Below are 22,295 nucleotides of genomic sequence, written 5' to 3' on the forward strand. Positions count from 1 at the left end.
ACCATGACTGACCTGACTACCTGATATATTCACGCACACGCACACACACGCACACACAGAGTTACGAGTCACGTTTATGAATGTTTACATGTACAGTATTTATTTTTTTATTTGTATATGGACAATCCCTTCTTGCACAACCTACTGTACTGGTCAGCGCTACTGTGTTAATGTTTTTCCTTTTCTCATGTTTGTGTTTTTTTTTTGCACTGAATGTTGCACTGTGTGTTGTTAGTTTAGAGTTAGTGTGTACTTCTGTGTTCCTTTTGTTAATTTCTGTTTGCTGTAGCACCGTAGTCCTAGGGAAACGTTGTTTCATTTCACTGTGTACTGCACTGTGTATGGTTGAAATGATAAAGCCGACTTGACCTGAGACTTGATTTGACTTCAGACTTGATTTGACCTGAGACTTGAGACTTGACCTGAGACTTGACCTGAGACTTGACCTGAGACTTGACCTGAGACTTGACCTGACCTGAGACTTGACTTATTTCCTGTTGTCTCTTTTAGCCTACAGCGATTCTCCAACACTAATACTATTGCTTTCATTTCACTTGTATCCATTTAATGTTGGCTGAAATCTACAAACCTACTGATGGGCTGATAATATTTAGCATCTCATAATCAATAAATATCAGGCAGGAAGTGAAAGTTGGTTGTGTGAGAAAACGTGTGTGAATGCGATGATGAAGACAAAATGGAAGCGATCAGACGACTGGATTGAGATACAGTGGTCCACGGAGGGACGAACCACAAACCGGCGACAGGGTGTCGGATATCTGACGCTCGTTGCAGGACGAGGGCAATGAAGGCTATTCTGTCTGGTCTGGAGTGACAGACTACCACGGTAGACGGGTAGACGTCTGCAATTCTCTGTCTATCTCTCTGCTCATCATCTCCTATAACGTTATCTCTCTCTATCATGCTCACTCTCCAATTATCACTATCTCTCTGGATATCTCCTACCTCTACATCACTATTGCTTACTTCTCTTCATCTCTCTTTTGCATTTTCCTTCATCTCTCCCATCACTCAACTCCTCACTGTCTCTCTCCTCTGCATCCTGTCTATCTCCTCCTCCCAGCTTCCCTTTATCTCTATTAGAAAACGCTTATTTTACTAGTGTGTGATAGACAGATGACGTGTCGTTACGTGAAGTTACACTGACAGAACAGAGCACATCGACCCAAACAGAAACCGTCCAGCGGAGGAAAAGCACGACTGAGGCCCTACAGACCCACTGAGATCTGAACTCATCTGAACAAATCCAGGCCTTTTTGAAGAGATGGAAAGATGATTGATTGAGAGGATAGAGAGAGAAAGAGAAGGGGGCAAGACAGACAGAAAGAGAGACAGAAGATTTGAATCTTAAGAAACAGAAAAAGAGAGAAAGAGAAAATGATTTGAATCTTTGAAACTTGAGAAGCAGAAAGAAAGAGAGAGAGAGAGAGAGAGAGAAAGCAAATTCTATCTTTTAAACTTAAGAAGGAGAGAGAGAGACAAAGATAAAGAGAGCTGAAAGAAAAGAAAAGAAATAGATAAATCATTCTTGAGGAAAGTGGTAGAAAAGGAAAGAGTAAAAGAGGGTAAAGAGAGAGAAAAATAAAATAAAAATAATGAGAGAACGAGATTTGGGAAAACAAGAGAGATTTGAATCTGTATTTTGGAAGAAAAACAAAGAAAGTAAAAGACAGAGAGAGAGAGAGAGAGAGAGAGAGAGAGAGAGAGAGAGAGTAATTTCTATCTTTGAAACTTGAGGAGAGAGACAAACAGAAAAAGAAAGAGATAAATCAATCATGAGAAAAGTGGTAGTAAGAGAGAAAGGGTAAAAGAGGGTAAAAGAGAGAGAGGGAGTGTGAGTGAGAGAGAGAGAGAGAGAGAGCGAGAGAGAGGGAGTGTGTATGACTAGAGGAAGTGTGAGAATCAGTACCATGGGAACACAAAGTGCAAATTGTGGTCCCATACAAGAATCGCTGACAACATGAAACACGCAGATAAAAAAAAAAAAAAAAAAGGAGGGGACGAGGAGGAGGAGGAAGATGGTGAAGAACAAGAAGAAGAAGATGAGAGGAACGGAGGAGTGTTCCAGCTGGACTCTGGCCATTAGTGTGTTCTTTCAGTGTCTGTCACACGGCTGTAATGAAAAGGCAGCTCTGACTCCCACATCCTCCTAACAATGAGCTCCACACAGCAGCCTGCAGCCTTTACACACAGCTGTGTGCTTTCTTTTTATCCCCCACTCTCTGGACAACACACACAGATTTCAAACATCCACACACATACACACACATACACACAGCCCGACACCTGAACACACCGCTGTGCTTCCGTACATCTGTTTACACTGTGTGATTTTACACCACCGCGTTTTGGTACCAACAGTTCCAATGTTCACGATTTCCACAATGACTTAGAAATCGATAGATGATCTCGCACCGAGCCGAGTGCATTCACTAAAGATCTTCCACGTTTATCCATTTAGAGTTTAATCTTGGTGGCAGAAATTCTTGCTTTCCAGCTGCTGTCACTTATAGATGCTATAGTTGTATTTCCTCGGGAGTCTCTCTTTTAAAGTAAAAAACAAAACAAAAAGAGAAATAAATAACCACGAGAACTTGGAAAGTTCTTATCAATGTCCCTGTCCCTCCCTAAACCGACCGATGGATAGAGTTACTGTGGTTAGTGTGGATCCATGAGGATGGATTTGGACTGTAATTAATATATATACAGTGTGCTACAGATACGGTATATTAAAAGTACGTGTCCAAAGACATCCTATAAGATTGTGTTTCTCCAACTATGTGGTAACAAGTTTGGGGAAGAACCGCATACGGCTGGAAAAGTCAGGTGTCCCCAATACCTTTGTCAATATACTGTATATAGTGTGTGATTATATACAGTGGTGTGAAAAATGTTTTTGGATGTTTGTCACACTTTAATGTTTCAGATCATTGAACTTTGTCAGGCAGGTCATATTTAAGAGATTTCTTGATTGTGACCACTTGTGGCAGTAATCAGGTCTGGGTGTGGATAGAGAAATTCAGCTCAGGTGAACACTTTTTCACACGGGGCCATGTAGTTTTGGATTTTGTTTTCCCTCAATTATAAAATCCTTCATTTAAAAACTGCATGTTGTGTTCACTTGTGTTATCTTTTACTAATATTTAAATTAGTTTGATGATCTGAAACATTAAAGTGTGACAAACATCTACACACAAAACACATATATACTGTGAGACCTTAGACAGGTGTGTGTGTGTGTGTGTGTGTGTGTGTGTGTGTCTTTCTAAATCATGTCTAATCAACTCAATTTCCCACAGGTGAACTCCAATTAAGTTGTAGAAACATCTCAGGGATGATCAGTGGAAACAGGATGCAATTTTGAGTGTGATGGAAAAGACTGTAATAAGTGAAAAAGTGAATTATTTTATCGCAAAAGATTTCAAACACACTTCGTTCACGTTCTCATTACGGGGTATTGTTTGTAGAGTTTTGAGGAAAATAACGCATTTAGTTAATTTCGGGACAGAATGTGGAAATAGTGAAGCGATGGGGAAAAAAATAAATAAATAAAAAATAAATGAATAAATAAATAAAAATCTACAAAAACATTAAGTGCCCTCTAACGCATGGCCCTTTCACAAACACTCCTTTGTAAAAGCCCAAAACACACAAAAAATTATTATAATTAAAAAAATTGGATAAACCCTGACGTCTTTACCGTCTTTACCTTTAGCTCTACCTCTGCCATGTTAATCTGTATTCTATCTGACACGCCTCTCTGTAGTGTTGCGACACCTCATATTCGTGCTCGAGATACAGTTCGGTGAGGATTTTCTAAATAATAAAAGTATAGCAGCTTAAATAATAACTATTCATAAATAAATAATTTTTTTACAGATGCAAATGGATACAAGGACACAAGTATAGCGATGTACACTTTTTCAAATTGATGCGTCGCATCGTTTACTTTCATGTCGCTGCACCGATGGGAATCGGTGAATCCTACAGCCCCCTAGTAATGTATACGTCAAGAATTTTTTTTTCCTGTTCAGGTACCAAATGTACTTCCCCTAGATGTCAGAACAGAGTCACTGGCTCTCTTTAAGGGATAAGTGAAGACATGCCTCTTCCTGAAACGCTTCAACTGGCACTTCCTTTCCCTGTTTATGTCTTTATGTTCAAATAAAAGTGTGCTATCATTTCTATTCAGGTTTGCAACCTAGGTGACCCGTTGTTGATTTAGCCACTGATAGAGACTTCAAAACACTTTTGTACTTCGCTCTGGCGACGCTAAGGGCGTCTGCTAAAAGCCGCGAAAGCAAATGTAAATAGTGACCCTAACGATGATAGAACTGTAATGAATGGATATTCGGTGCCACCCAGATGAGGAGGAGGTGGGGTTCCCTTTCAAGTGTCAAGGGTTCTTCCTAATGCCGTGTCAGGTAGTTTTTCCTTCCCACAGTCACCACGCGCTCACTCATTAGGAAGAAATGTATCCGTGCGCACTATAAATTGATACTTTATAACCTCTGAAGCTGCTTTGGAACAATGTCCACTGTTAAAAGCACTATGCAAATACAATTGAATTAAAATGACTTGCTTACACTGGAGACTCCTTCTATAAATAGCAGGAAAGCTTTTCACAGCTCACGTGAAAGACCGGAAACATGCAAGGACCCGAGAACACAAACTGGTACCGAACGTAAGAGTACCTGCGAGAGGTGGTCCAGGTTCGGCTGCACCGGATCCGTGCCTCTATTCCCATTCTCAGGTGCGCATTTGGCCAGAAAGTAAAGTACTCAGCGTGGGAGTGTTTCAGCTGATGACATCATTAGGGTACTGGAAATTCTTTGCGATCAGCCGACTCGGCTAAAAGCCTTGCGCAAAGGGTTGTTGACTGTGCCAAGCAAAATGATGACTAAAGCGGAAAAATAATATGGCGAGCTACGTGGTGTTTAGTGTCCGCTCTGGACAAAAAGTCCAATGCCGTGGCGATGATGTGATATGGACACAAATGCACCTGGGTTCAATAGAATCAAGGGAGTCTGAAAGCAGGCCAATGCTGCAGCAGATTGGAGAGACAATTGGGGGACAGGGATGTGCACAGAGGCGTTCTCATGCCTTGAAAATGCGTTCCCGGCTTTATTTACCTAATGCTATATCTTGTTCAACCACTGTATGTATGGGCTTTAATTTTTTAATTAAAAAAAATCATAGCAATTTTATTCCGCCCCTGCTATGGAACTATTACTTTAACCATCGATCTCCCCTCAAGTGAAACCTAATGCGCCTCAGAAACCAAAACAAATGTGTGGGAAAATGAAAGAACCCTCGCTAGGCCAATATTTGTCCATTCTTTTCACTGCACAATGAAAGTTTAAAAGCCTTTTGCGTTTGTAGAGCCGGAGGAATCAGAACGCCTGCGAGGGCTTTATCCATGCCATGAAATGAAATCTCACTATAAAACGCCTACATGTTCAAATAAAATTGAATTAACAATGAACATTTGTCCCAGAGAAGCTTTACAGAGTAAGAGGTTGTACGAGTTTAGCGCCCATAGGCTTGTTCCTTATAATTGTAAGTTTGGCCCTAATGAGTGAGCCAGTGGCGGCTGTGGGAGGGAAAAACTCCCTGAGACGGCATGAGGAAGAAACCTTGAGAGAACGCGTCCTCTTCTGGGTGGAACCGAATGTCCATTCATTACAGTTCCATCATTGTGGAGGTGTGCAGTCAGCGATCAGCACTTAAATGTAGAACTGTTCATGCATAAAGTTAAACTTTTGGGGAAATTCCAGCACGAGAGAAAAAAAAAAACAACAACACGGATGCGGAAGAGTTTTGAGGTAAAATAAACGACTAACGAAAGGCACGATACTGAAACGTACCCCAGAAGGTTCCTAATGAATTGAACAGCGAGTATGTACACAGAAAACACAACAATGTGTGTAGGATGATACAGAATAAACACCTTAATGTACCTTTGAGCGCAGATGAGAGCGATATAAATTCTTTAGCGTTTTATGTCCAGCTTTAAAGATTTCTCTTACAACGAGGAAATCCTGACAATTCCTTATATCTGGAGAGTAAATGAATGATGGATGAAAGGAATGAAGACATATGTTTAAATATGCTGAAATAAGTAGAACCTTTAACATGATCAAATATTAAATATAAAACAGAACTGCATCTTTTAACCAAATGGAGTCAAAAATAATTTTTTCAGTGATTTAATTTTACTTAAAACAATTTAAATTTTAAATTTAACTTTTAACTGATCACTCAATTTAATCAATATAAAAAACTAAAATGTTACCATTTGATTTTAGTCTTTTATTTTTTTTATATATTTTCTTTTTTATTTAAATGTTAATAATAAAAATCTGCGTCGATAAAAAGTGACAAGCTGTTTTTTTATTATTCTTTTTTTTTTGCATTTCTTTCCCCCGACTGTCCCGAAATCGAAGCGAGGTACGTACCGAACCGTGACATATGTGTCCCGTATCACGTGCATGGCCAAAAGTTTGTGGACACCCGAGTATAAGATTCACATCCAATTCCGCATTTAGTCCCAACTGGCCACTATAAATCGAATTTTGAGCAAAATAGCAAAATGTGAGATTTTGGCGTGTGCTTTTGAAGATTTGTGTCTCAATTTATTTGTAAATTTAACATCTATGATTGGACAATGTTTATATAAAGCCTACACTGTACAATTACTGTTACCGTATAAACTAGAACATATTCGATGTGAACCATGTGATCTGCCTAAGAGACCGAGACATGTGAGTAAGAGCAGGACATCATGCGGAGGGACTTTTTTTTGGGGGGTAAAGAAGGTTTAAAGTCGCTCGTCTCGGAAAAGATGAGAAGGAATAAAAATAAAAAATAGGACGGAGACGTGAGTTTATTTACATGTTCTCCCAGACTGCCTGCAGCCCTACTTAGACAGCATGCCAAGCCGAGGCAGAACACACACTAGACACCACACACACGTGTGTTTTTGTGTTAATAGCAGGAGAAAAGCTTTGCGAGTCCAAAATAAACCCTAAGACGTGGAGGAGGAGTATCAAAGCCCCGAGACGGTTACAAATAGAGACGAGAGGCAGAAAAGGCGGCGAGCGAGACTCCGCTGGGCTTCAGATGAAACGTGGAACGACAGAAATATTCCTTCTTTCGTCGTCGCTCCATGTAGCCATCTCGCTCATCATTTATTCATAACTCCCAAATGTTTATGGGTCACGGCACAGTGTATCGTTTTTCTCTGACGTTACGCGCCTTCGGATCATTTATTGGTTGGTGGGGGGGGGGGTATAAATAATTCAACTTACAATCACCTTCTCAACATATGCGGCCAAACTGGAACCAGACTCGGTGCTCTGCGGAAAGTACAAACGGATCTCTGCACCAGATTCGATTGTTCTCTAGCTCTGCTGTACCTCACACGCTCAGATCATCAGTCTTGTATCATTTTATCATCGTTAAGAGCGCAATCATGCCAACGACAGCCGCTGAGGTACGAGCGGGAATCACAGCAGCGCTACGGAGAACAGTGAACATCTAGAAATTCACAATTTCGACAATATTTTTATATCCAACTGAGGATTCGGAGAAATTATTGGTTCTTTTGTTAAAGGAGAAATTGGACGCAGGGTTCGCATCTGAATGTGGTGACACTCACCTTCCGGATTCTATACCTACTTTTATTTTAAAATATTGCACATTTAGCCACAATATATTGCTTCTTTAGCTTTACTCCAAAGTCGGACGGATGGAGCAGTTCATCACTATTGTAAAGCAACTGTTCTTGTTTCAACAATTCACAACCACAATTAAGTAATAACTGCATTCGGAACATAGCTTCTGAGAAAGTTGGGATATGCAAAGAAAAAATGACACTGTGCTGTAATGTATATGTGACAAAAATGCTATTCTTCTTTTTCTTCTAAATCATAGTACCATATTTTCCGGACTATAAGCCCCTACTTTTTCCCCACACTTTGAACCCCGTGGATTGTTCTGGGGTTTTTTCCGGTTTCACAAACTTAATGGCAAAAAACTGAACCCCATAACATTAGACCAATTAAATTGCCGAACGGGTTCAGGTGAACCAATGAAACTCTTTATGTTAAATCAGATGCGCTCCCACTGAATCGGGCCGCACCACATCATAAATATGGATGAGGTTCGTCTGACGTTTGACCTGCCGCTCACTCGGACTGTCTACAGGAAATGCGAATCATTCGTCACGCTGAAAACAACGGGGCATGAAAAAACACACTTCACCTGTGTTCTGAGCTGCACGGCATCGGGAGAAAAGATTCACCAATGGACGACGATGACAAAAGATAAACTCTCGAGAGAAATTGTTGTGAAAGGAAGGAGGAAGACAGTGAACAATGACTTTCTTGATAGGCTACTGTTTAGATACAAGCCGTGTAACAGACACTGTCTTTCGTTAAAGCCTGTGTAAAGTTCATTAGTTTCAGTGTAGACAGTGTAGCTTCAGTGCGCCTTATAGACAGGTGCGGCTTATTTATGTTCAAAATAAAAATCTTTGTAAAATTCAGTGGGTGCGGCTTATATATGGGTGCGCTTAATAGTCCGGAAAATACGGTACTTGGATCCTTAAGTACATTTGAAGGCAATTTCTTCGTACTTTAACTCAACTGAAAGTTTAAAATCTTAAATTTTTACTGGAGTCATATTTCACCTACTTTATCTGTACTTTTAGTCAACACATGCTTTGTGTACTTCATCCACCAGACAGACAGACAGACAGACAGACAGACAGACAGACAGACAGACAGACGCTTGTTCGTGCTCTGTGACAGACAGGCTGAATGATCTGAATCTGATTTTAGCTTAAACTGGCCAAATCCCTGCGAGAGAGAGAGAGAAAGAGAGAGAAAGAAAAGAGAGAGAGCGAGAGAACATGAATAATTACAGGCTCTACACGCTTATCAAAACTCAAACACGCTCAGGCAGCAGAGTCTTATCAGCACTCAAGCGTGCTCATTTCTATTCAGCTGGATGACTGATGGTGAAGTAAAGAGGTGGTGTGTGTTCACAGCTGGGTAGCGCCCCTTTATTTCCCTCTTCACTCAGTCACTCGTTCACTTTGCTGTGTGCTCAACTACTCACCTCCTTCTCCACCTCTGCCTCCTCCTCCTACACTTTCTCCATCTCCACCTCCTCCACCTCCTGTTCAGCCCCGGCAAGGACAGGAGACTTTTTCTGAGCACTTAACTATATATGTGCTCTGCGTCGGTCACAGTGACCCGAGATTTACACGATACTACAGACACAACAAACTCAAACCAGACACAACAAAAAGACGCTGTAAAATATCTGCAAGCTTTTATCCTCAGTTGGAAATCGACCCATCTATACAATATTAGGGACAAAAGTTTGTGGAAACCTGACCAAGAGATTCAACAATTTCTGAACATCCCAGTCCATATTTAGTCTTCATAATTTCCTCCACTCTTCTGGGAAGACATTCCACTGGATTTTCCTCGTAAAAATGTGATTATTCAGCACACATGGGTGTTAGTAAAGTCAGATACTGATGTACTAGGTGAGAAGGTGAGCAGGTCTGGGGGTGCAGTCAGCTTTTACATTCATCCCAAAGGTGTTTAAAAGGGTTGAGCTCTAATGCAGGAGATCTTCCAGTCCAGTACTACATATCTTCATGGAGCTGGCTTTGTGCACAGAGGCATTGAGATGCTGGAACAGGTTTTCTAGTTAAAGTAAAAATTAAATGTAATGCTGCATCATCCAAAGACACCCTACACAACTGTGGTAACAGTTTGGGAAGAAAACGATATATATGGCAGGAAAAATCTTAATTTTTCTGTTTTGGTTTCCATTTTTCCTTCAGCTGAATCAGGGATCTCCGACCTTTTGTACACCGAGAATCAGATTATTTTATCGGTTGTTTCAATCGTTTTGTGTCTCGAACTTGGCGCTTAGTTTGGAGATGGTGAAGGGCTTCGTCGACCCATTAGCTAATGCATCTCCACAAAGTACACATATGGGCTTTAGAGCATGTGAACCAGCTGTAGACAAAAACAGTCATTTAGATACGAGTCGTCATATAGTTTTAATAAATCTGCTTTTTTTTTATCCCTCTCTCTCATCAGTAGCTGTCTCTCCACTATCACAAGCATGAGGTCTTTTCTTACTTCCTCCACTAGAGACACTTTAGAGGGATGTTGGTTTAATACTTATAGTAATAATTAGCTCAAACTGCTAGTGTGGAAATCAGCTTTTCTGAAATCTTGCCATGTGGCTCTTAAAGGCTAATATAAAGCCTGTATATATATAATTATGTACAGCATAATTCTAGACTCAAGGACAGTTTGCAAAATCAGCATTATTGTGCATTAAACCTTTAACCATTAACTATGGTACCTATTAACCAAGTATGTGGTAACAGTGTGTGTACTGTTACTATAGAAACACTGAGTATTAAACCAAATATAATAATATAACCTAAAACCGATCAGAACACCAGTATGAAGTCAAATTTCTCAACATTTCAAAGCTGTTAATTTAATAACATTAATATGACGACTGCTGTTCACTGGAACACAAACAAGCCGCTGCACTTTTGTTTTTTTACAGCACGTCCTCTCCGGGTTTTTTTTTTTCTGAATCAGACATGCGTGCGCTTCTGCTAAAATTAGCATCCATGCTGAGCGAGTGATATGGGATGATGGCGGGATGAATCGAAGCCTCGCGAACGGCTTTTTATCCTTTTCAGTCTTTCGATCTGTGCGTTCTCTGCTCATTCGCTATCTATGGAGGTTTTAATCCGCCGAGACAGGTCTGGGTTTTGCACTTGGATTTATTTTCCAGAAGAACAGAAAAGACTTGATTGGAAGACTTGGCGAAAGCAAACTGGACTTGTTGCGTTTCTGTCAAACGAATAGCTTTTTTTTTTTTAAAAAAACCTATACTGAGATTTCACTTCATATATATTCATTAGAATATGACAGGAGATACTACACACGAGTTCGACCGGTCTCATGCAAGTACCTATTAAGTAGTATTGCATCCTTCATATCTCTGACGAGTCCTTGGGTTTGATCAGATTTATGAAGGAGAGATACGACTTCACGCTTCTCTCAAAAAACAGCCAGGCTCATGTCAGGGGGACGGAGCTAAAGAGTCGCCAGCGTGTTCCAGCTGCGACATCGCTGTAAATAATTGAGGAACAAAACCTTTACAGAAATGAACTACGCCCAACAACTGGATCCGACCGCATATATTTGATCCAAATGAATATAGCTAGAGTTAGCTGTATACGCTAGTCCTTAAAGGTACCAAGCCAATCTGAGTGTATTTAAGAAAAACATTCAGAACTAAAGGTTGGTGAAATTTCTTTTTGCATCTTAAAAAAAAAAAAAAAAAAAGGTGCCAATAAATCTTTTAACTGCTGCTTCACTCTCATGGCTGACCGTCTCTCGATCACAGGTTTAGATGGTAGTCATTCACCGCCTCGAGACACATGGTCAGAAACACGCTGCGGTCTATCGAGGAAACTTGACGTGGTGGAAGCGGCTCTGATATCGCAGCCATGAATCAACAAAAAAAGAAAAAAAAAAAAACCTTTTGAAGGTTAAGCCCGTTTTGTGGCACCGCACGACTCGCACCGCTTGAGTGTCCATTAACGTGTGTAAACACCGCGTCGAGTGTTTCGACTGAAAATCGTGCAGTAGCAAATACAATTTTCTAAATTGGCCTCGATTTCGGAGCACTTGTGGGTTTATGACGTGCATTAACGTGCATTATTGTGTCCCACCTAATGGACCTTCATAGAAGTAGATGCCGACCCCGCAAAAGATCCTGATCCATCTAGAAACACACCAGAATTATTTAGATTTCACCTAATGTAGTGTTTGGACACTGGACCTCAGTGTTTAAAAGCTCTGGCATGGAGAAGCTGGTGTTGGATCTGATGATGATCGCAAATGTTGAACTATTTTATGAGTTGCTCAGTAGCTCCTGGTTTTATAACCACAATGACTGTATAAGACTGTAGAAAGAACATTACTTATAATCTTACACTCCAGTTCTCATGTTAGTTCTCACTCTCCAGTGTTCTGTATTGTTGAAAGATTTATGCTCAAACTCTTGATGTCACCCAAATGAGGATGGGTTCCCCTTTTGAGTCTGGTTCCTCTCAAGGTTTCTTCCTCATAACATCTAAGGAGTTTTTCCTTGCCACAGTCACCATGGCTGCTCATCAGGGATAAACACACACCATTCACCTTCACTTTTAAATTCTGAAAGCTGCTTTGAGACAGTGTGAAAAGCGCAATAGAAATAAACTACGCTTAATCTTATTAACCTCGGTGTCTACACTCGTTATCTATCTGCTAAAATTAGCATCCATGCTGAGCGAGTGATATGGGATGATGGCGGGATGAATCGAAGCCTCGCGAACGGCTTTTTATCCTTTTCAGTCTTTCGATCTGTGCGTTCTCTGCTCATTCGCTATCTATGGAGGTTTTAATCCGCCGAGACAGGTCTGGGTTTTGCACTTGGATTTATTTTCCAGAAGAACAGAAAAGACTTGATTGGAAGACTTGGCGAAAGCAAACTGGACTTGTTATGCTTTCTGTCAAACGAATAGCTTTTTTTTTTTTAAAAAAACCTATACTGAGATTTCACTTCATATATATTCATTAGAATATGACAGGAGATACTACACACGAGTTCGACCGGTCTCATGCAAGTACCTATTAAGTAGTATTGCATCCTTCATATCTCTGACGAGTCCTTGGGTTTGATCAGATTTATGAAGGAGAGATACGACTTCACGCTTCTCTCAAAAAACAGCCAGGCTCATGTCAGGGGGACGGAGCTAAAGAGTCGCCAGCGTGTTCCAGCTGCGACATCGCTGTAAATAATTGAGGAACAAAACCTTTACAGAAATGAACTACGCCCAACAACTGGATCCGACCGCATATATTTGATCCAAATGAATATAGCTAGAGTTAGCTGTATACGCTAGTCCTTAAAGGTACCAAGCCAATCTGAGTGTATTTAAGAAAAACATTCAGAACTAAAGGTTGGTGAAATTTCTTTTTGCATCTTAAAAAAAAAAAAAAAAAAAAAAAAAAAGGTGCCAATAAATCTTTTAACTGCTGCTTCACTCTCATGGCTGACCGTCTCTCGATCACAGGTTTAGATGGTAGTCATTCACCGCCTCGAGACACATGGTCAGAAACACGCTGCGGTCTATCGAGGAAACTTGACGTGGTGGAAGCGGCTCTGATATCGCAGCCATGAATCAACAAAAAAAGAAAACAAAAAAAACCTTTTGAAGGTTAAGCCCGTTTTGTGGCACCGCACGACTCGCACCGCTTGAGTGTCCATTAACGTGTGTAAACACCGCGTCGAGTGTTTCGACTGAAAATCGTGCAGTAGCAAATACAATTTTCTAAATTGGCCTCGATTTCGGAGCACTTGTGGGTTTATGACGTGCATTAACGTGCATTATTGTGTCCCACCTAATGGACCTTCATAGAAGTAGATGCCGACCCCGCAAAAGATCCTGATCCATCTAGAAACACACCAGAATTATTTAGATTTCACCTAATGTAGTGTTTGGACACTGGACCTCAGTGTTTAAAAGCTCTGGCATGGAGAAGCTGGTGTTGGATCTGATGATGATCGCAAATGTTGAACTATTTTATGAGTTGCTCAGTAGCTCCTGGTTTTATAACCACAATGACTGTATAAGACTGTAGAAAGAACATTACTTATAATCTTACATTCCAGTACTCATGTTAGTTCTCACTCTCCAGTGTTCTGTATTGTTGAAAGATTTATGCTCAAACTCTTGATGTCACCCAAATGAGGATGGGTTCCCCTTTTGAGTCTGGTTCCTCTCAAGGTTTCTTCCTCATAACATCTAAGGGAGTTTTTCCTTGCCACAGTCACCACGGCTGCTCATCAGGGACAAATTCACACCATTCACCTTAACTGTTAAATTCTGAAAGCTGCTTTGAGACAGTGTGAAAAGCGCAATAGAAATAAACTACGCTTAATCTTATTAACCTCGGTGTCTACACTCGTTATCTATCTGGAGTAAAACTTTCACACCGATCACTTTGTCGGTGTACAATGACGACAACGCCGCAGGTTTAAAGCATCAAGTAAGAAACAACCCAACTGAGCGAAACTATCCAGCCAATAGCAGAGGGAAAAGCTGGTTTTTCCATCACACACACACACACACACACACGCGGTAGAATTCGACGCCGGCATGGGCTTTCGGTTCGGTGCACGTGTCCCGAACGCAAACCTTTTGTACGTGCACAACATTGTTACGATCTGATTTTCCCTCGTCAACACAGTGTTCGTATTAAGATTCTTTTGCCTTTTATGTTAAGCATCAAGAATTTCTCTCGAAAGGAGAAAATCCTGACAAGAGTGAATAACAAATGTCTTCATTCCTTTTATCCTTCATTTAAAGTATGTTGAAATAAGTAGAACAGTTAAGTAAAAATTTATATTAATGTAAAACACACACACACACACACACACACACCCCCAAATGGGGTCTAAAAAATGTAAACTATTTTTAAAAAATGTCCATTTATTTAATTTGATTTAATCAATTTCTTTTGTGCCAATTGAACTGATCACTTAATTTAATCAATATAATAAATACATGTACCTAATTAATTCTATTTTATTTGTATATTTTCTATTTTTTTAAAACATAAAATATTATTTTATATATTATTTAACCAAGCAGGCATTTTTTAATTTTTTTTTTTAATGTAAACTGTTGATGTTTACAAATGTTAATAATAATAATAATCATAATAATCATAATAATAATAATAGCATTAGTACTGAAATTGACCGAAGTACATACTGAACCGTGACTCTTGTGTTACCCCCTCACGTACGCAGACCAAAACTGAACAAGACTAGAAAAAGACCAAAGGTTTTTTATTTTTTTTATTCTTCAGTGACGATGTGCTTATAATATCTGACTTTACAAACATCACAAATCTCCATAAGCGCACTAGAAAATCTAGTGTAACATCATCTCAGAAGAGTGGAGGTTCTTATAACAGCTAACAGGGACTAAATGTGGAATGTGATGTCACATGGCATACTTAAGGTCAGGTGTCCACACACTTTTGTGAGATTTTGAATAGACCCGTGTTGTGTTTGGTCTTTGAGAATAAAGTGAAAGAAAAAATAATTTCTCAGCTTTCTTCTGCTCGTGTTCACCACAGCTGCCTATATGCCTGGAGAGCACTATGTTCACCTATTCGCTGTGTTTTCCAGTGAATATCAACGTGACATTTGTCGCATGGACGCAATATGTACATCGCATTAACGAAATGCGATGTACATATTGCGTCCATGCGACAAATGTCACGTGATCTCATGCCTCCCAGAATGTGTTTGAGTCATCTCAAGTGGTCATTTCGACAGAGCGGAGCGGTTACGATACCCGGCGAAACGAAATGCCGTTCTTCCAGAACCGCAAAACACAAAACAAGCTGTAGAAACCCACACACTGGACTACACAACTACACAACTACACTATATTATTACGATTATATGACTGAACATGACCTGTTGCTTAGCAGCACGTTTTGTTTTGTTTTTTGTCCTGACTTGACCAAGGCTTCCCTTTTCTTTCTTTAAGACACATGAAGTCACATGAGACAAAAATCTAGATTGCCTTTGCTCCCAGAAATTTTTCATGATTCCAGTCTAGGAACGCAGAGCGACCAGGAGCGCCGGTTTAACACCAGAACCAGAATCGTTACACTCCACAGGGTGTGAAGTGTTGAGTAATGAAAGCAGGACAGAGGTTTCATTAGAGGAGATTTAAAGGAAGAGAAGCGAGGCAGAGTGTTCATTCGGTCTTTCAAACACAAAACACACACACACACACACACACACACACACACACACACACACACATACACACACACACAGGAGGATAAAAGCTCATCTACGTGCTTCTGCTTGGTGCCTAATTTAAAGTGCTGGATTTCCTCCATCTCAGCAGCAGGCAATGGCTGGCCTTAAACACATATATACACACACGCACGCACGCACACACGCACACACAGATAAAAGCTTCACTACGTGCTCCTCCCACATCTACTCAATGCATGATTCAAAGTGCTGGACTTCCTCCATTTCAGCAATCTGGTACTTACTGGCCTTAAACACACACACACACACACACACACACACACACACACACACACACACACACACACACACACACCCCGTTTATCTACAATATTTGTGCAAAAATTTGTGGACACCCGAGCATAAGATTCCTACATACCACATTTAGCCTCCTTATAAGAACCTCAGGAAAGATGTTCCACTAGATTTTGAAACGAGATGAATTCAGACCCAAGGGTGTTAGTAAAGTCATGTACTGATGAAGGTGAGGAGGCCTGGGGTTCAGTCAGTGTTCACATTCATCCCGAAGGTGCTTAATAGGGCTGAGATCAAAGCTCTACAGCAGGAGATCTTTCACTCCAACCCATGCAGAGCAGATCTTCACAGAGTTTGCTTTGTACACAGGGACATTGCCATGCTGGAACAGGTTTGGGTCTCCTAGTTCAAGAGAAGGGAAAATCTCATGCTACGGCATCCAAAGCCGTCCGTGTTTGCGGTATTTGTGAACGAAGCACATACGGCTGGGAAATGCTACGTGTCCCAATACTTCTGCTCGTGTAGTGTATAATATCCAGACCGCATCGGGGTTCATGTGCCGCAGTACGTACTATAAACCGTTACACAGGATTACTCTCAGCCCGAAAGCACCGTAATGAAACAGATGTTAGATCTCATTAGGCCTCAATTACAAATGAAAATAAATGATTTCTAAATAAATAAATGAATAATCACAACAGCATGTGCCACATGTACTTACTGTAGTGCACTAAACAGCAGCCTTATACAAACAGTCTGGGATTCTTTGAGTTTCAGAATACAAAAAAAACTAAGAAAGCGTTTCAGTTTAAAAAGAACTTCATTTTAAGAATAAATAAATAATGGAATGAACACATTTCTAATAAGTGTAGCTGATAAACTCATCATGATCATATGGAATAATGTGCACCTGTATACCTCTATACCTGTAATGAGGTTTAGTAATAGACACTTGCCAAAAGAGGAACGTAATCAACACCTGGGCATCGATGACGATGGTATAAAACAATCAAAAGTTACATATTTTTATATATCAGCACATCCGGCTTCCTCTACAGTAACAGTACAGAACGATTTCTTTTTTCTAACATCACATTTATGGCATTTGGAAGATGCCCCTAAAAACTCTCTCGTTCAGCTGAGGGTTAGGAGACCTGCTCAAGCACTGGCATCTTGTTTACAAGTCCAACATCTTATCCAATGAACCACTTCCCTTTTTTCTTCACTAATTAAAGACCATTGTATCCTATGTTGAAAAGAATTGCGAAAGAATTTCCTTTGGGATTCATAAAGTCTTGCCCTGTCCTTGTTTAATCCTTGCCCTGTCCTTGTCTAGTCTTTGCCCTGTCCCAGTCCGGTCCTTGCCCGGTCCCTGTCCTGTCCTTGCCCTGTCCCTGCCCGGCCCTTGCCCTGTCCCTGTCCAGTCCTTGCCCTGTCCCTGTCCTGTCCTTGCTCTGTCCGGTCCTAGTTTAGTCCTTGTCTGGTCCTTGCCCTGTCCAGTCTTTGCATTGTCCTTGCCCTGTCCTAGTCTGGTCCTTGCTCTGTCCTAGTCTCAGTATGGAGTAAAACTGAATGTAAGATCATCACTGATGCTCCTGTTATCACTCAGCTGTTTTCCAATACTGCAAAGTCAATGATGTATGAATCCATAAAATGAGAATCCTTTTGAGTTCCTATCAAGGTTTCTTCCTCATGAAGTCTCATGGTGTTTTTCCCCTCACCACTGGCACATCTGGCTCATTCATTAGAGATAAAATTATAGAAACTAATCCATCAATTGAAAACGTCATATTTGTAATCGATTTCTTTCTGAAAAGCTGTTTTGTGACTTTGAACGTTAAGGTGTTATACGAATAAACTCAAACTGAAGTGAAAATAATAATAATAATAATAATAATAAAACACTTGTGCTACTTTGAGTGAACTTTTCTGGACTGATGCAGAGCACTGGAGAAAGAAGAAAAGAAGAAAAGTTCGACCGAAACGCCTAAAACACACGCTCAGTCCTGTGCACACGTGAAGACGTCTTGGTCTGCGCCGATTCCGCCGAGAGTTTAATTACATTCTCACACTTTCTCTTACAATCTACACGAGTGAACTTCCTGCCGCCTTTCGAAAAAACAAGCCTGATCTGAAGGCCATTACCACAACCTAACAACAAGCATAAAATTGTACAACAAAACAAAAATGTCAAACAAAAGTACTACCATCTTGTATGTTTGGAGTTGAAGGAGTCATGTGACTAAAAATTACATTAACATTTTTTTTTTCTTTCAAGAGCGTTTTCAAATATATCGGGTTTGAAATGAACGTATCCGTATGCAAGTTACACGCTGATCCGTCTCTTCTGGCTTTTTTGTGCTAAAATTCCTGAGATGTCCTCCTGCGTCCTTCAGCTCTAGGACCGATCGAAGTCATGGTCGAGGACGATATCGAATCTCTAAACGCGCCCAGAGAAAGCGAGAGGTGAGAGGTACACGCTTCTTGAACCAAAACATGCTTCCTACACGTGTTTAATCTACGAAAAGAAACTAACATCAGCTCTAGGTGTTAACGCTTTCCGTGTTCTGTGGGAGGATAGGGCAAAAATAAACACGCTCTCACGCATATTATATTATTGCTGTTACAATAACCTCCACTATTCTGAGGTGTTGCACTAGATTTGAGTGTGCTTGTGGAGATTTGTGCTCATTCGGCTACAAGTGTGTTCGTAAAGTCAGGTACTGAAGAGTTTAGAGCTCTACAGCAGGAGATCTTCCACTCCAACCCTTGAAAAGCATATCTTTCGTGGAGCTGGAACAGGTTCGGGTCTACTAGTTCAAGCCAAGGGGAAATTTAACGCTACCACATCCATAGATCTCCTCTATACAATTGTGTGCCAAATTCGTGGAAACGCACATGGCTGGAAAGTCGGGTGTCCCGATACTTTTGGTCGATTATAGGTTTGCAAACACCTCAACGATGATAAAAAAAAAAATGTAATGAATGGACATTTGGTGGCACCCAGATGAGGATGGGTTTCCCTTTTAAAGCAGCTTTCGGGACAATGCCCATTCCTGCCAGCGCTATACAAATAAAAGTGAAATCAAATTCAAATCATTCGTCCCCGATTCGCCTCATTTGCATATAGCGACGCCCACAACATGCCATATAAGGTCGAGAGCACAAAGAGCTGCAAGCACGAAATGAACACTCAGCGGAAAAGTCTGGACGGCAAGAAAAAGTCAAGATTGAATCGCTCGTTTAGGTTGGACACGTGGTTGATCGGGTCGAGGTTTGCGGTAGTGAATTTACGCACGCAGCAGCACAACGTGAACGTTTTTACAGATCCCAAAAAACGTGGACACTAGTACCAACGATTCACGAGTAAATCAGCTCCTGTTTGATGAACAAAAGGCTGATTGATATTAGACCGTCATGTTCTTTTGATCTAATCAGGATAATGGGGTCTTTTTATTCGAAATGAACTCAGATTGCCATTTATCTTGCGTCTTTTTAAATCTCATGTCCTTATAATTTATGCCACAGGCTGCTGTGAAAACACGGAATTACACCGAGATGTAACGTGGTCCATGACAAACTCTCAAATCTTGTTCCTGAGGTACCAGTGGTCCTGCCCCACCTGCCTGATGGAGTAGTTTTCGATTGGAAACTGCTCGTTGCTGCTGAAAATAGTTCCACATGAACAGTTTAAAGATCCATGAGGTTCCTGTAGAGGGTTCGAATTAAGGAGAGTGAAGATGGCGTTCGGGCTGTAATGTAAACGGTGTGCTATAATAAATAATGCTAGATTATAACACTGAAACCCATATTACGTACAAAAGAGGTGGAGACCTTCTTGCAGAAAATTCATGAACTGAACTGTAATATGTCAAAGGTGTCCATGTGATGGACATTTAGGTGACATGGTTGGACACAACCTTGACGCTACAGCGAATACAGAATAGTGCAAACCTCTTCCACGTCTCTGCTACAAGGTAAAGATGCACCAATCAGAGACGTTACCAGGAGAAGATGAGAAGGAGGACTACCCTGAACATCTCTCTTCAGAGAGAACTTGAGTATTATTGATCATCATCACATTATGTTGTGATCCAGAATTTTGAGTATTGAATATTGAAAAATCATTGTGTTGTGGACCATCGGAGATGTTACCAGGAGAGGATGAAGATGAAGTCTTCACTGAATCTGCCACTGGGCAATAAATCTGAGTATTGAACATCATTTTATATTGTGGACCATCAATCTGAGATGTTACCAGGAGAGGATGAGGTCTACACTAAATCTGATGCTTCAGAGGAAACCTGAGTGTTGAACATCATCATCATGTTATATTGTGGACGATCAATTGGAGATGTTATCAGGAGAGGATGAGGTCTACACTAAATCTAATGCTTCAGATGAAACCTGAGTGTTGATCATGTATGCACGAATGTTGTGTGGATGTAGGTGTGTATCATCTCATACAGCTCAGATTTCTGAGAGCGCAGGGATGGGGATTGGTTCTGACATCATGATCATAAAAAAAAAAGAGAAACCAAGCCCTGAGTGAGAGATGATGGATGTTCTGGAGGACTCACCGTCGATGTTCTCGCGGTCGCTGATGTGCTGCAGGTTGCAGCCCGTGTCCTCGCGGCTCAGCTCGGCTTCCGGTCGGTATGGCTCCAGGCGAGAATGGGCGTTTCGCCGCAGTTTGGGACTGGAGGACACGCAGCAGGAGGTCGTGTTCCCCATGATGTCCGCAGACGATGCGACGGAGAAGAGAAATGCCTCCGCTTGAATATAAGGATGGATGGATGGATGAGTGATGGATGGATGCCACCCAAGTCAGGGGAACAGCAGACCTCGAAGAACACGGTCTACACACATGTATCCGGTCCCGGGCGTCGGCGTGCGCACGGTAAAGCCATCGAAATGCACCGACAGCGCACGTGTAAATAAGAAGCAAGATACACGCACACGGCTCCACCCGCTAGAAATCCCCCCCACCCCCTCACACACACACACACACACCTACAAATCAAATCTCCGGCTACACACTCTTCCCGAAGTCGGAGCGCCGAAATAACACGTCGTTACCGTCACCAAACGGCTTCTACACGCTCACGGGAAACGACACGTCGGTAGAATAAAACCGGTCGCTAAAACGGTTACTGTTGTTAGAAAGTAAATAAAAAAGAAACACATCCGAGCTCCGGGTATTTCTTTATTTACTGTGCTGCGGTCAGTGTCACTCCATAACGGCGCCGGCATGCAACTGAGCAGTGGAGGAAAAAAGGTTCCGGCGCGCGCGCGCACGCGCACACACACACACACACACACACATAAAACCCTGAGGTATACATTTATGTTTACCAGTCAAACGTTTGATTTAATCAATCATTCTATTTATTTATCCTGTATATAAATCAAATCCTATTTTTCACATACAAATTTATACGACATGTAGTGAAATGTTCTTTTTTACGACATTCCAACATGGAAATAGAAATATTATAGAATAAATAAAGTAAAAAATATAAAGTATAAAAAATAAGGTATAAGTAAGTATAAAAATAATATTGAATAAAATATTTATGTATGTATATATTAGGCAGAATGGATGTTTATGTATATGACAGATATTGACAGAGTGTCCCAGTGTGATATAGGAAGGAAAAGTAAGTCCAGTAGAGGAAGTCCAGGTACTGGCTGTTTTCCTGGTTTAAACTGCGGATGGCCTGTGGGAAGAAGCTCATCCTCATTCTCTCTGTGTTTTCCTTCAAGGTGTGAAAGCGCTTCCTTGAACGCAGTAGAGAAAAGAGTCCATTAAATACATTGTATATCCTAGATAATGTTATATCTATATATCTTCTGTGTCTACATTGTGTATCATTTTTTACACTTGTACACATCTCATATTGTACATTTGTACATCTAACATTCTCTACAAATATTGTGCCTTACACACATCCTGCACTAATAGAACTTCTCATACATTTTCATATATATATGTTTATATTTATTCTTAGTGTACTTGCACTGTTCAGAAATTATATATATATATATATATATATATATATATATATATATAT

At 40.7% G+C, this 22,295-nt stretch overlaps 1 protein-coding gene across 2 annotated transcripts in view; it reads right to left on the minus strand.

Moving 5' to 3' along the window:
* ccny (cyclin Y) overlaps positions 1 to 21,449 on the minus strand; it is a 62,221-nt gene extending 40,772 nt beyond the window's left edge. For both annotated transcript variants that reach the window (XM_046846979.1, XM_046846977.1), the window contains exon 1: positions 20,802 to 21,449. In XM_046846979.1, the coding sequence (XP_046702935.1) occupies positions 20,802 to 20,955 (154 nt within the window). In that variant the 5' untranslated portion in view covers positions 20,956 to 21,449. The remainder of the gene's footprint in view (positions 1 to 20,801) is intronic.
* Between the last annotated feature and the right edge of the window lie 846 nt (positions 21,450 to 22,295).

This window comes from Silurus meridionalis, chromosome 4, assembly GCF_014805685.1.
Source record: "Silurus meridionalis isolate SWU-2019-XX chromosome 4, ASM1480568v1, whole genome shotgun sequence".
NCBI classification, from domain to species: Eukaryota; Metazoa; Chordata; class Actinopteri; order Siluriformes; family Siluridae; genus Silurus; species Silurus meridionalis.